Here is a 13,951-nt window from a genome sequence, read left to right as displayed (position 1 = left end):
GGGCTCCAGTTTCATCCATCTCATTAGGACTGATTCAAATGAATTCTTTTTAACAGCTGAGTAATATTCCATGGTGTATATGTACCACAGCTTCCTTATCCATTCATCTGCTGATGGGCATCTAGGTTGCTTCCATGTCCTGGCTATTGTAAACAGTGCTGCGATGAACATTGGGGTGCACATGTCTCTTTCAGATCTGGTTTCCTCAGTGTGTATGCCCAGAAGTGGGATTGCTGGGTCATATGGCAGTTCTATCTCCTCTTTTGTCATTCCCTGAACTCTCGGGTTTACGTCGACACTACTTTGCCTCTGAGGTTCTCAGTAGTTCAAGGGAAAGTGAGATTTCGTGTGAGAACATCCCGATCCCTCTAAGTACAGAGGGAGGGATAATCAACCCGACAGACATGCCCCGTTTACTGAGTTCTCAGCCTCCTCAGTTTACTGAGGTCCCACGGCCTCCTCACATCCCGGGCGCCCTCAGAGCGGGCGGGAGGCCCGGGGAAGAGCCGCTGGAGGACCCGGGTTCACAGCGGGAGGTGCAGGGCCGGGCCGCAGGGGACAGGGGTTGAGAGGCGGCGGGTTTCAGGTTTTCAGGTTTATGGACGCAGCTGGCGGCGGCCGGCACCTCCTCACCTGGCCGAGCGGCCGCCGCGTGGGGCTGTGGGGCTGAGGCCTGACCGAGCGGCTGTCTCCCCGCAGAGGATTTCGTGTACCAGTTTAAGGGCCTGTGTTACTTCACCAACGGGACGGAGCGGGTGCGGCTCGTGACCAGATACATCTACAACCGGGAGGAGCACGTGCGGTTCGACAGCGACGTGAACGAGTACCGGGCGGTGACCCCGCTGGGGCGGCCGGACGCCGAGCTCTGGAACAGCCAGAAGGACTTCCTGGAGCGGACGCGGGCCGAGGTGGACAGGGTGTGCAGACACAACTACCAGGTGTATGCCCCCTTCACCTGGCAGCGCCAAGGTGAGTGCCGGCCGCCCTCCGCGGGGCCCGCCCTCCACCCGAGGCTCAGCGCGGGGAGGGGCCGGGTCTCGGGGCGGAGTCCCCAGGCCCGCGGAGGGGACAGCGAGGCCGGGGAGCCTGCGCGGCGGGGCGGGGACCGCGGGCCCCGAGGGGAATGGACACTCGGAGCCCGGGACCTCTCTCCGCAAAGGCGGCGCGGCGGGCCCAGTGTGGTCACCTCTGAAGGCCGCGCGCTGGGCAGTTCTCTCCACTAACGCAGCTCGTTCCCACCTCGCTCGCGCCTTTGGTGTGTTGCTTCCCGAAGTCTGACCGCTCCGCCTGGTTAGGGCTGCTCCATTGCTTAGTTCAGGGCACCCTGCGCACGTAGTGATAAATTACAGTCATGAAATAATACCTTTTTCACTTTTTGGTTTCACGTCATTATTCGACTTAAACTTGCTTTCTTAAATGATGTCACTGTATCACTTTTTCTGGACCTCTTTCGAGTAAGGGACGGTGTTAGTTATTACCGAGTGCCTGTTGACACATTGGCAGGTAGTGTGAGTTGCATAAACCTTTGTTAAATTAATGCATAAATGTACTTGGTTTTCCATCCATTTAGGTTCAAGAGAAAACAAGTAAATCGAGTCTTAAAAACTGATTTTATTAATTATTCTTTACTATTTTACTTAACCCATTAAAGTTAACTCTTATTGACTTGTATCTTAACAACTTAGAATTTGTGAACGCAAAGTCTGAGGAAAAAAGTGTTTATTAAAAATAGAAACAACGCTTGAATGGTGTTGTAAGGCTGAGTTACAATTTCTTAGAAAAGCTCAACAAATGGCATAATAAAAAGAGTTGGAGTTTTGGGGTAAATAAGTCTATGCCATTTAATTGAATAAAAATTTATTCAGGTTTATTTAGGCCTAAACCCTATCCTCTCCCTCCATACCCCCAACATCACCATCCACCTCAGGGGTACACCTTCTGAAAGTTAATTATACACATTTAATGGGCACCTATTTCTAGATAATTATATTATCAAATACTGTCTGTATTATGCCACTTAATTTCACAACCTTGGGTGTTAACAGTTAGCATCAACACTTTATATATGCTAATGTTGGTACATATAAACAGTTTAAGTAATTACACAGTTATTCACTGTCCTGAAGTGTCCCCCAATACACAACAGTCATTATGTTCCTTACTAATGTTTATAGGGTCTAATGGAAGCAAAGCCAGTTATGACCAGAGACAGCAGTGTGTGTCTGTTCCTGCCTAGTTTCAAATTGGTAGGACAAAATGATGTATTGAGGTGATTGAAAACTCTCTGATTAATCCCTAGTCTGACCTCAGTGTTATCTATACATATTCACATAACTTTTAGCTTACTTTACACTCATTTACCTTCTTTATCCTAATGATACCAAGTATTAATATATACTTATATTTTTTTGCTATTTCAGTTATTTTTCCATAAACATTACTCTAACATTTCTCTCTTGAACTTGTGACCTTCATTTTTCACTCCCAGTCTATTTGAGATGTCAGATTTTGTAAGTCCACATACCCGACCAAGATTTCAATCAGACTCCAGCAAGGAGGACCTAAACAAGAGTTAAAGTCCCAATTGAAAACATGATTCTTTCCAGATGATGGCTCATGAGTACCATGTAACTGGGGTGACAAGATTGCCTCCTGACCTCAGCAAGTCCCAGTTATACTTATGTTCACATTTATGTTCTCATTAACCCAGCCCAGCTTCTGCAAGAATCACAGAATGTTTTCTATAGAGAACATACATGATAATCATGTCTGATTTCTGAACAAGGAAGTTATTCTTAAAAGCGAGGGTATGGAATAGGGTAGGCAGCTAGTAGTTAAACTCACTTGAATGTTAAAAGGAAATCGGGGGGAAAAGAAAATGAGAGTATGTAATGTGTTATCAAATAAATAAATAAAACATGTATGAAAGATTTACTATAGTTTCACACTAAGAGAATGAGGGAGACGCAGTGAAACAACTGGAGAGGTAGAGGATAAGATGTGTAGAATAGATAAGGAAGTGTGTTGTATTTCACCATGAGTAATATGTGAGCAATATTTGAGAGGATAAAGGAATTGAGGTATGGGCAAACCTGATGTTTGATCAGTGTTGCTTGTTTTCAGGTTCCCTTTCTTTTCTTTCAAAAATACAAAATGTTACAAAGTTTGTATAATGTTACAAGCCAGGCTTCAACAGTAGGTGAACTGTGAACTGCCAGATGTTCAAGCCGGATTTAAAAAAGGCAGAGGAACCAGAGGTCAAATTGCCAACATCTATTAGATCATCGAAAAAGCAAGAGAGTTCCAGAAAAACATCTACTTCTGCTTTATTGACTACGCCAAAGCCTTTGACTGTGTGCATCACAACAAACTGTGGAAAATTCTGAAAGAGATGGGAATACCAGACCATCTGACCTGCCTCCTAAGATATCTGTATGCAGGTAAAGGAGCAACAGTTAGGATTGGACATGGAACAGACTGGTTCCCAATCGGGAAATGAGTATGTCAACGCTGTATATGGTCACCCTGCTTATTTAACTTATATGCAGAGTACATCATGTGAAATGCAGGGCTGGATGAAGCACAAGCTGGAATCAAGATTGCCAGGAGAAATATCAATAACCTCAGATATGCAGATGACATCATCCTTATGGCAAAAAGCAGAGAAGAACTAAAGATCTTCTTGATGCAAGTGAAAAAGGAGAATGAAAAAGGCTTAAAACTCAACATTCAGAAAGCTAAGATCATGGCATCCGGTCCCATCACTTCATGGCAAATAGATGGGGAAACAATGGAAACAGTGAGAGACTTTATTTTCTTGGGCTCCAAAATCACTGCAGATGGTGACTGCACCCATGAAATTAAAAGATGCTTGCTCCTTGGAAGAAAAGCTAGGACCAACCTAGACAGCATGTTCAAAAGCAGAGACATTACTTTGCTGACAAAGGTCCGTCTAGTCAAAGCTATGGTTTTTTCCAGTAGTCATATGTGGATGTTAGAGTTGGACTATAAAGAAACCTGAGCACTGAAGAATTGATGCTTTTGAACTGTGGTGTTGGAGAAGACTCTTGAGAGTCCCTTGGACTGCAAGGAGATCCAACCAGTCCATCCTAAAGGAAATCAGTCCTGAATATTGGAATGACTGAAGCTGAAGCTGAAACTCCAATACTTTGGCCACCTCATGCAAAGAACTGACTCGTTTGAAAAGACCCTGATGCTGGAAAACACTGAAGATGGGGGGAGAAGGGGTTGGCAGAGGATGAGATGGTTGGGTGGCATCACCGACTCAATGGACATGAATTTGAGCAAGCTGTGGGAGTTGGTGACGGACAGGGAAGACTGGTGTGCTTCAGTCCATGGGGTCGCAAAGAGTTGGACATAAGGGAGCAACTGAACTGACTGACTGACTAAGTTTGTAACATTGTGTGTGTGTTTGGTTTCTGTTACTAGATTGCAATGTCTGTAAAAGCAGCGCCTATGGTCTGTTGTTATCTTTGGATTACCAGAGAATCCAAATTGTCATATATATAATTGTTGAATGAATGAATAAGTGAATCAACAGATTAATCAAATAAGTATATGTGGCATAAATGAAGTAGAGACAGAGTGTATGTTTTTAATTATGTAGATTTCTGTGGGGTGTTCACCACAGAATCACATTGGAGGTAAGATAAGACTAAAGCTGAGAGAAATGCTTTGTTGACCAGCAACATGTGAGAAGTGCTCTTGCTCTCAAATTCTGTGTTACGGGGCTGAGGATTATAGATGTAGCCCATTTGAGAAGAACTGCTTTGTAGGAAGGATGTGATGGTTACTCTTGTCCTATTTTACTGTACACAGAAATGTATATTGATCCCTAGTTAAGGAAGATCCACTGGATGAGGGCATGGCAACCCATTCCAATATTCTTGCCAGGAGAATCCGATGGACAGAGGAGCCTTGCGGGCTACAGTCCATAGGGTTGAAAGAGTTGGACGTGACTAAAGCAACTTTGCATAAACGCATGCAGGAATGTCTGTGCTTTCTTAATTCTCAGTCCGTGTTGCTATTCCATGACTCGTGTTGATCATTTCATGACCAGCATATGAGAGTCAAAACAGTTGAATTTTCTCTACAGTGAGGAGCACTGGGACTAACCTCGCATAAGTCATGAGAAACTAGTCCTGATGGGCACCTTCAATAGGTATGAGGGAAAACAAGTCTGGGTTTTTTTAATTTTTATTAAAAAATTTTTAATAAATAGTAACCTGTATAATATAGCAATTTATAATTTAAAAGTGCTTCATTTTTATCAGTGTCAACAAAGTAACTCCCATAGAATGATGACATTTATCTCTTGAGACTCCAAAGAGTAAACTGATGAATGTTTCTATTCAAGCTAATACTGTGGACAAGTTTGAATCCAAATCCAAGACTTGGAATCCAGGGATCTTCCCACTCTGGAACCAAGGAAAGACTTTTCTCTATGGGAGACATGCTGTGCGGTCTCATGTCTCACTGTGTGTTTTCCTGTCTGTTCCTCCCTCAGTGGAACCTACAGTGACCATCTCCCCATCCAGGACTGAGGCTCTAAACCACCACAACCTGCTGGTCTGCTCAGTGACAGATTTCTATCCAGGCCAGATCAAGGTTCGGTGGTTCCGGAATGACCGGGAGGAGACAGCTGGCGTTGTGTCCACACCTCTTATTAGGAATGGGGACTGGACCTTCCAGATCCTTGTGATGCTGGAAATGACCCCCCAGAGAGGAGATGTCTACACCTGCCGCGTGGAGCACCCCAGCCTCCAGAGCCCCATCATGGTGGAGTGGCGTAAGGGCACTTGGTTTCCTTTCACTGTGGGCCCTACAGGACAGGGCAGGCAGTTTCCCAGGTCCATGCCCTCTCATCCCTTGTGCCCAGCATCCCTACTGAAATCACAGGACACAGGAGTGCTCATACCTCATAGCAGGGGCATTGGAAGAGCCTAATTACATTGTCTTTCCAGATACAGGAGCTCACTGCACACACAATGGCCCCAGAGCCCAGCCCAGGGAGCTCTGCAGGATTGACAGGTCCAAGGTTATGAATGTGTCCTTGAGGGGCAGGGACCTGCTTTCCCTCCTCATTCACCTGCCCACTCTGTCCAAGGATCTTTTGCTGGGTCCCTCACCTGGGGGTGGTTAGAATGAAGAACTGAGTTCCCCTGGTACTTCCACCTCCTGTACCTCAGACTGGACTTCAGGATTCTCAAGGGACACTGTGGGATGTGGACACAAACGCTGACACCCAGGCTCTGCTCCCCAGGGGCACAGTCTGAGTCTGCCCGGAGCAAGATGCTGAGTGGTGTTGGGGGCTTCGTGCTGGGGCTGATCTTCTTCGGGCTGGGCTTCATTATCCGTCACAGGAGCCAGAAGGGTAAGGAACTCTGGGGAAATGGGGAAGACTTTGGCTGAGACCCTCTTCTCAGGGATGCTTCTGTCTCTAGATGTAGCTCTTTTTCCTGACCCTGACATAAAGGAGGTTAAGGTGTTGGCGGGAAGAAACAAACAACCTAGTGAAACACTGAAGTCTTATTTTACTGATTGAAAGGTAGCCCTGCCACAAAACGGGCAGGTGGAGTTCATTCTAGGGCTTCCTTAAAGTTCATTGTCTCACAGAATCCTTTCCAGAAGCTTCCTCTTTTAAGAGGGTCAGAGCACTGACTTGCCTTTCTTCCAGTGACAGTTTCATTCATTTGGGGAATTTTAACTTTGGGCAGTTAAGACTTTGTATGATGGACAGGAAGGAAACAAATTTAAAGAAGGTGAGTTATCATTACATTTACTGAAAAGATTGAAATCTTCATATCCCCCAGCAGGATAACAACTGCTCCCCAGCCTCCCACACATCTGTGTCAGCCTGGAGTGCTGCATCCTCTTTGGGAGGTTCACTTTTACTCAGATGTAGGGGGGTGATGATGACATGCCCTGGAGCTCAACTTTCTGTCTGATGCTGCAGGGACCTTAGAGGAGGTGAGGGGCACCTCCCTCAGGGTGCTGGGTGTGATCACTCTCTCTTCTACAGGACTCGTGCACTGACTCCTGAGGATACTTTGATGGAGATTGGATTTCGCTCTTCTGTAATAGCTGCCTCTTCTTGCCCAGAATTCCCAGCTGCCCATCAGCCTGTTCCTCTGAGATCAGATCCTACAGTGACTCTGATGCAGTTACCAGGTCACTTCCTGTGACCACCCGCCCCAACAGGGATCTGGCTGTAACGATGCTGCTTTCTGCGCCTTCCTGTGTGCTGCCAACTGTGTCTGCTCAGACCCTGAGAATTTTTTCTATTCCCATTTTCATTCCCATGTTCAGCCTGTCCTCCTCTGAGATCAGAGTCTGCTTATATTAACTCTGACACAGTCACCAGGTCACCCCTTGTGACCCCTGCCCTAAGGATTTGACTGTGATGCTGCTTCCTGCTTGGACCCTGGGGCCTCTGCCTGTGCACTGCCAACAGCATCTACTCAGACCCCAAGGGATGTTTCCGTTTGCATTCTCCCTCTGCAGATCATTCAAGGGAAGCACATTGAAACCATTACCTGGTTATAGAGTATATTGTAATTAAACATGAATATAAATTATCTGTACCTTGAGCCTTCTTGTTTATTAAGAATTTTTATTGAGGCATAATTGATATACAACATTAATTTCAGGTGTACAGCATGGTGACATAATATTTGTTTATATTGCAAAATGATCACTATAAGAAGTCTAGCTAACAGACATCCTGTGTCACAACTGAGATGTCACATAAGATACAATAGGCAGAGCAGTACTCCAGCCCTGAAAGCTGCAGCTATATCTTCATTCGTTCAGTCACATTAGCATATTTCCATGTGTTGAAGTTTATTGTGCCCTGTTAAAGAAATTTGTGGACTATTTTAGTTTCCAAATAACAGAATTGCAAATAGTACAATCTTTGCAATATTTTGAATGAAATGAGGAATACCTGTGACAATCTTTGGTGTCACAGAGAGGTTTGTGGGTTACCATGGGTCAAAATAATTAAAGCAATAGTCAAACTTAAAAGATTTAGCAACTTTCTAATATGCAATAGAGTATCATTAACTATAGTGACCATGCTGCACATCACATCCTCAGGACTTACCTATATTATTAATATAACTGGAAGTGGATTCTTTACTGTTTGAGCCTCTAGATGTTGACAGCGGGTTTGTGTCTTTTATTATGTTGAGGCTTCCCAGGTGGCGCTATTTGTAAAGAACTCACCTGCCAATGCAGGAGACACAGGAGATGTGGGTTTGATCCCTGGGTTGGGAAGATCCCCTGGAGGATGGCATGGCAACCTGCTGCAGTATTCTTGTCTGGAGAATCCCATGGACAGAGGAGCCTGGCCAGCTACATACAGTCCCTAGGGTCACAAAGAATTGGACATGACTGAAGTGACTTAGCACAGCACATAAACCCTCTATACCCACTTCTGTTGAGAATTTTTATCATAAACAAGGGTTGAATTTTGTAAAAGCTTTTTCTGCATCTATTGAGATAATCATGGTTTTTATTCTGTGATTTGTTAATGTGATGTATCACATAGATGTTGAATCTTGCAGCCACAAAATCCAGGGCCCCAGATGGGTGTAAGAGCTCCCTTCTGAGAGTCATTGGCACTGGGGAGCATGGCAGGGGAGAGTCAAATGATAATGCCACTCTGAAAGGTCTCTGGAAAGGGTTAAAGTCATCCTTAGATCTGTGTTTAGTTAGAAACCTACCCCTCAGGCTAAAGCTATGGTGGTAAGCTAATAGGCCTCTTTCACAGAAATATCGTTGCCTCTTGCTGTGCCCTGGGTTGGTAACTATTTAAGAACTTCTCTACATTTGTTATAGTGCTTTAACAAATAGCCTAAGTGCTTAAGCATTATAGCCTAAGCGCCAATAGTCACCAGAGCCAGACAATGTAGAATTATCTCCTGGTACCAGCTGGAAGAATTAGGGCACCGGACAAATATATAAGCTGTTTCCTGAGAGATACCAGTGAGCTGGAGCAAGGCAGGGGAAGTGTGCAAAGATTTTGTCTGCTGGCTTCTGATTCATGAAAGCACCTCTATAGCCCCCTAGAACTGTGTCAAACCAGAAACCTGCCCTCATACCAAAGTTCCTGGATGAAAAAATAGGCCTCTTTCTTAGAAAGACTGGGAGTGTGTTTCCGTCTGCTCACTGTGCAGTGCTCCGATGGACTGCAAACTTCCATGGCCTCCAGAGCCAGGTGATCCAAAGGTATCCTCTGGGTGGCAAGCATAAAAACTGGGACACCCAGCCTATGCAAAAGCTCACCTGCATGACATAGTGGTGCTCTGGAGGGTGGCACAGGGAAAGTGTAAAGCCAGCACCTGCTGGCTACAGTGATGCAAAGGAGGAGTTAAAGACTGAACCTCTGCAAAGAAAAAAAAATTCCTAGAATAAAAAAATAGATGCCTGCCCACTTTAGCATAGAAGAAAGAGAGAGCAAATGGTGCCTGCCAGCCTCTGTCCTGGGAGTATATCCCAGCAGACCCTTGTTCCTTAGGCTGACACTTTAAGGTCATCAAATGAGCCTCATTCCCATAAAGTCTGAACACTTTTCAAATGGCTGCTTCTGCACTGGGACCTGGGTTAAGTGAGTCTGTGTGTGATTCCTTTTAGAGCCATTTTTGAGTTCACTCAAACCATGAGACCCATTGGCTCTCAAAGCTAGATGTTGGGGGGGCTCGTCTCTTAGGTGCAGGTCTTAATGGTTGGGGTTCCCATTGTTGTGATCACACCCCTTGCTCCTCAGGAGAGGCTCTTGGCTTTGAGTTCCTTCCCATTTGTGGGTTGCTGTGCCCAGGGTGGGGTTTATGGCAAGCTTATGACTCTACCTCTCCTGCCTTGATGTGGTTTTCCTCTCATTTGCCTGATGTGCAGGCTTTGTTGAACCGGTTTTTAGATTTTTTTTTCTTCCAGAGGAAATTATTCCGTTTGTAGCTGTAGACTGAGTTTGTCCATTGGAGGAGGTGAGTTCATGACCTTCCTTCAGCTACCTCCTGACCCAGACTCTTTCAGCAAGTTTTGAATATGTTGTAATTCTCTGTCCTTAAAAGTCAATTTTCTGTTGCGAAATCTTATATCCTTATTATGTTTTCTGTGTAAATTACCAGCTTAGTTTTTCTTGCTGCTTTTAAGATTATCTTCTTATCTTTGATTTTTTGCAGTTTTTTAATAATGCATCTTTGAGAAGATCTATTTAAGTTGCATTTGTTTCTTAACCTTTGAGCTTCATGCACTTATATCCAACTGTTTCCTCAGATTTTGTAAGTTCTCAGCCATTGTTTCTTTAAATAAGCTTTTTGTGCCTTTTCCTCTCTCTTCTTTTGGGATGCCAGTAGTTTACAGAAGGTTACATTTGATGATATTCTATAGATCACCTAGGCTTTCTTCACTTTTCATTCTTTTTTCTTTGTTTTACTCTGACTTGGATAATTTCAAAGTTCTTAGCTTCTAATTCTTTCTTCTGCTTGATATACTCTATTCTTGACACTATTGCATTTTTCATTTAATTGATTGTATTTTTCATATTCCTAATTTCTGTTTTTTATGATTTCTATCTCTCTGTTAAACTTCTAATTTTGTTCATGTATTGTTTTCCAGATTTTACTGAATTGTCTTACTGTGTTTTCTTGTGACTCATTGAGTTTCTTTAAAAGAGCTATTTTAAACTCTTCATTGGGTAAATTATAGATTTCCATGCCTTGGTGTCAGTTACTGGAAGATTATTTTGATTATTTGGTGATATTATGTTTCTTTGATTTTTCATGTTTATTGAAGTCTTGCATTTCTGTCTCTGCATTTGAAGTAGCAATCATCTCCTCTCAGTTCAGTTCAGTCACTCAGTCATGTCCGACTCTTTGCAACCCCATGGACTGCAGCATGCCAGGTTTCCCTGTTCATCACCAACTCCTGGAGCCTGTTCAAACTCATGTCCATTGAGTTGGTGATGCAGTCCAACCATCTCATCCTCTGTTATCCCTTGCTTCTCCTGCCTTCAATCTTTCCCAGCATCAGGGTCTTTTCCAATGAGTCAGTTCTTCACATCAGGTGGCTAAAGTATTGGAGTTTCAGCTTCAGCATCAGTCCTTCCAATGAATATTCAGGACTGATTTCCTTTAGGATTGATTGGCTTGATCTCCCTGCAGTCCAAGGGACTCTAAAGAGTCTTCTCCAACACCACAGTTCAAAAGCATCAATTCTTTGGTGCTCAGCTTTCTTTATGGTCCAACTCTCACATCCATACTAGTCTTTACTAGCTGACTTCAGAAAAGAAATGTTGTGTTGGCCAAAACATTCGTTCAGTTTTCCAATATCTTTTTTTTGTTGATTCTTCTGAGACTCTCTCAAACTTTTTATGGATGTGCCTGCACCACACTTCTTGTTCTTTCCTGTGACAGAATTCTTGAACTTGTATGCCTTCTCCTGATTCTGCAATGCAACATGCTGGATGCTGACAGCTTCCCTTTTGCTTCCCCAAGAATGGAGCTGAAGTTCAAGTTCCTGTTCTCTCTGGCCTCCAGGGACTGGCTTTGGACTGGCTTTCTGTGCTACTTTTTAGTTGTCTGCCAGAGCTCACTCTTGCTGCTGTCAGGAGTGCACACAGGGAGCTGACACAGTGTGGAGTGTGTATGGGGGAGGTGCATGAACTGCTAGGAGTGCCTGGGCAGGTTGACGGGATCCAATGGTGAGGCATCCCCAGTGGATTGTTAGTAGACTTCTTGAGGAATCTGTGCCTTTTTCGTATCTTCCTAGAGTTCTATCTGCCACCTTACCAGCCTCTTCCCACCCCAGTTATGTAGCTCATGACATGGTACTCTGGATAGAGTAAGAGAGAAATGAATCTCTTTGGCAGTTTCCTGCACAGTTGAAGAAGACAGATGTTCCCTCACAAGTTCTCACTTTCCCCACCAGGATACTTCATGGGTTGAGAAGGTCCTTCCTGGCACCACGCTGCGCTGCCTTGGGGAGGAGTGAGACTCTTCCTCTTCCTCTTTCCAATGTGTCCAAATTATATTTCTTTGCTCCAGTGGTGTCCTTGAAGTTCTCCACTGGAAAGTTGGACTTCCACAGAGTGTCTAAAATTGTTCTCCAGGGGCTTCCAGATCATAGCTAAGAAGCTCTGAGCCAGTTTATGGGCCATTGCAGGGTCCCTAGCCATGACCACGGTCTGTATGCTTGTTATGTGATGCTTGGGTGGGTGAGACTCCTGGATTCTTTAGCATATGATGTTGGATCCCATAGCTCCCACAAAGACATCTTTGTCCAGGGATGGATGTCAGATTGTTGTTGAGAGGGAGATACTGGTGAAAGACTCTTTTTGATCATGTTGCTGATGTCATTCCCCAAGTACATTCTTATTTCCTGATTAACAACCTCACTTTACTAATTCACATTCTTAATCAGCTTTCAATATGTGGTAGGTACATTTTGTATCCTTTCATGTCTAACAGTACTTATAGTCTTTCTTTGTACCTGATTGTGATTTTGCAAAGATATATATTTATTAACAGAAAATAATTTTCCTTCAGAACTTCCAGGCATTTCTCATTTCTTAATGATAGAAGTATCTGACAATTTAACATAGGTCTGTTTTATTAGTTTTGTTTTGTTTCCTCTACTGAGATGATCTTCTTTTAACACTTGAGATTTTCAAAATTTTGTTGTTCAGTCTGTAAGTGGTGTCTGACTCTTCACGACTTCATACCAGGCTTCCCTGTCTCTCACCATCTTCTGGAGGTTGCCCAAGTTCATGCCCTTTGAATCGGTGATGCCGTCCAACCATCTCATCCTCTGTCATCCCCTTCTTCTTGCCTCAATCTTTCCCAGCATCAGGGTCATTTCCAATGAGTTAGCTGTTCACATCAGGTGGCCAGAGTATTGGAGATTCGGCTTCAGCATCAGTCCTTCCAAAGAGTATTCAGGGTTGACCTCCTATATGATTGACTGGTTTGATCTCCCTGCAGTCCAAGGGACTCTCAAGAGTTTGCTCCAACACCACAGTTCAAAAGCATCATTTCTTTGGTGCTCTGCCTTCTTTATTGTCTAGCTCTTACATTCATACGTGATGCTGGAAAGACCATAGCCTTGACTATATGGACCTTTGTCAGCAAAATGATCTCTTAGCTTTTTAACACACTGTTTAGGTTTGTCATAGCTTTTCTTACAAGAAGCAATCGTCTTCTAATTTCATGGCTGCAATCATCATCTGCAGTGATTTTACAGCCCAAGAAGAGGAAATCTGTTTCCACCTTTCCCCCTTTTACTTGCCATGAAGTGATTGGACCGGATGCCATGATCTTAGTTTTTTTAATATTGAGTTTTAGGCCAACTTTTTCACTCTCCTTTATCCTCATCAGGAGGCTCTTTAGTTCCTCTTCACTTTCTACCATTAGAGTGGTGTCATCCACATATCAGAGGTTGTTGATATTTCTCGGGACAATCTTGACTCCAGCCTGTAACTTACCCTACCCAACTTTTCGCGTGATGTGCTCTGCATATAAATTAAATAAACAGGGTGACAATAAACAACCTTGTCATACACTTTTCTCAGTCCTGAACCCGTCAGTTGTTCCATACAAGGTTCTCAATGTTGCTTCTTGACCTGCATACTGGTTTCTTAGGAGACAGGTAAAATGATCTGGTATTCCCATCTCTTTAAGAGTTTTCCACAGTTTGTATGTTCCACACAGTCAAAGGCTTTAGCATAGTCAATGAAACAGAGGTATATGCTTTTCTGAAATTTTCTTGTTTTCTCTAAGATCCAGTGAATGTTGGCAATTTGATTTCCGGTTCCTCTGCCTTTTCTAAACCCAGCTTGAACATCTGGAAATTCTCAGTTCACATACTGCTAAAGCCTAGATTGCTGGATTTTGAATATAACCTTACTAGTTTTGGAAATGAGTGCAATTGT

The 13,951-nt window shown here is 43.8% G+C and overlaps 2 protein-coding genes across 3 annotated transcripts in view; both read left to right on the top strand.

The window, feature by feature from the left end:
• LOC122429360 (boLa class II histocompatibility antigen, DQB*0101 beta chain) overlaps positions 1-7,598 on the top strand; it is a 174,375-nt gene extending 166,777 nt beyond the window's left edge. For both annotated transcript variants that reach the window (XM_043449602.1, XM_043449603.1), the window contains exons 2-5: positions 700-969; positions 5,528-5,809; positions 6,284-6,394; positions 7,043-7,598. In XM_043449602.1, the coding sequence (XP_043305537.1) occupies positions 700-969; positions 5,528-5,809; positions 6,284-6,394; positions 7,043-7,056 (677 nt within the window). In that variant the 3' untranslated portion in view covers positions 7,057-7,598. The remainder of the gene's footprint in view (positions 1-699; positions 970-5,527; positions 5,810-6,283; positions 6,395-7,042) is intronic.
• The window catches only part of LOC122429363 (boLa class II histocompatibility antigen, DQB*0101 beta chain-like), a 61,335-nt gene extending 53,737 nt beyond the window's left edge, over positions 1-7,598 (top strand). The window contains exon 5 of the mRNA XM_043449608.1: positions 7,043-7,598. Within this exon, the coding sequence (XP_043305543.1) occupies positions 7,043-7,056 (14 nt within the window). The 3' untranslated portion in view covers positions 7,057-7,598. The remainder of the gene's footprint in view (positions 1-7,042) is intronic.
• Positions 7,599-13,951: the final 6,353 nt, after the last annotated feature.

Source organism: Cervus canadensis, chromosome 28, assembly GCF_019320065.1.
Source record: "Cervus canadensis isolate Bull #8, Minnesota chromosome 28, ASM1932006v1, whole genome shotgun sequence".
NCBI classification, from domain to species: domain Eukaryota; kingdom Metazoa; phylum Chordata; class Mammalia; order Artiodactyla; family Cervidae; genus Cervus; species Cervus canadensis.
Note: the sequence above shows the minus strand (reverse complement) of the source record. Positions and strands in the feature narration are given on the sequence as shown.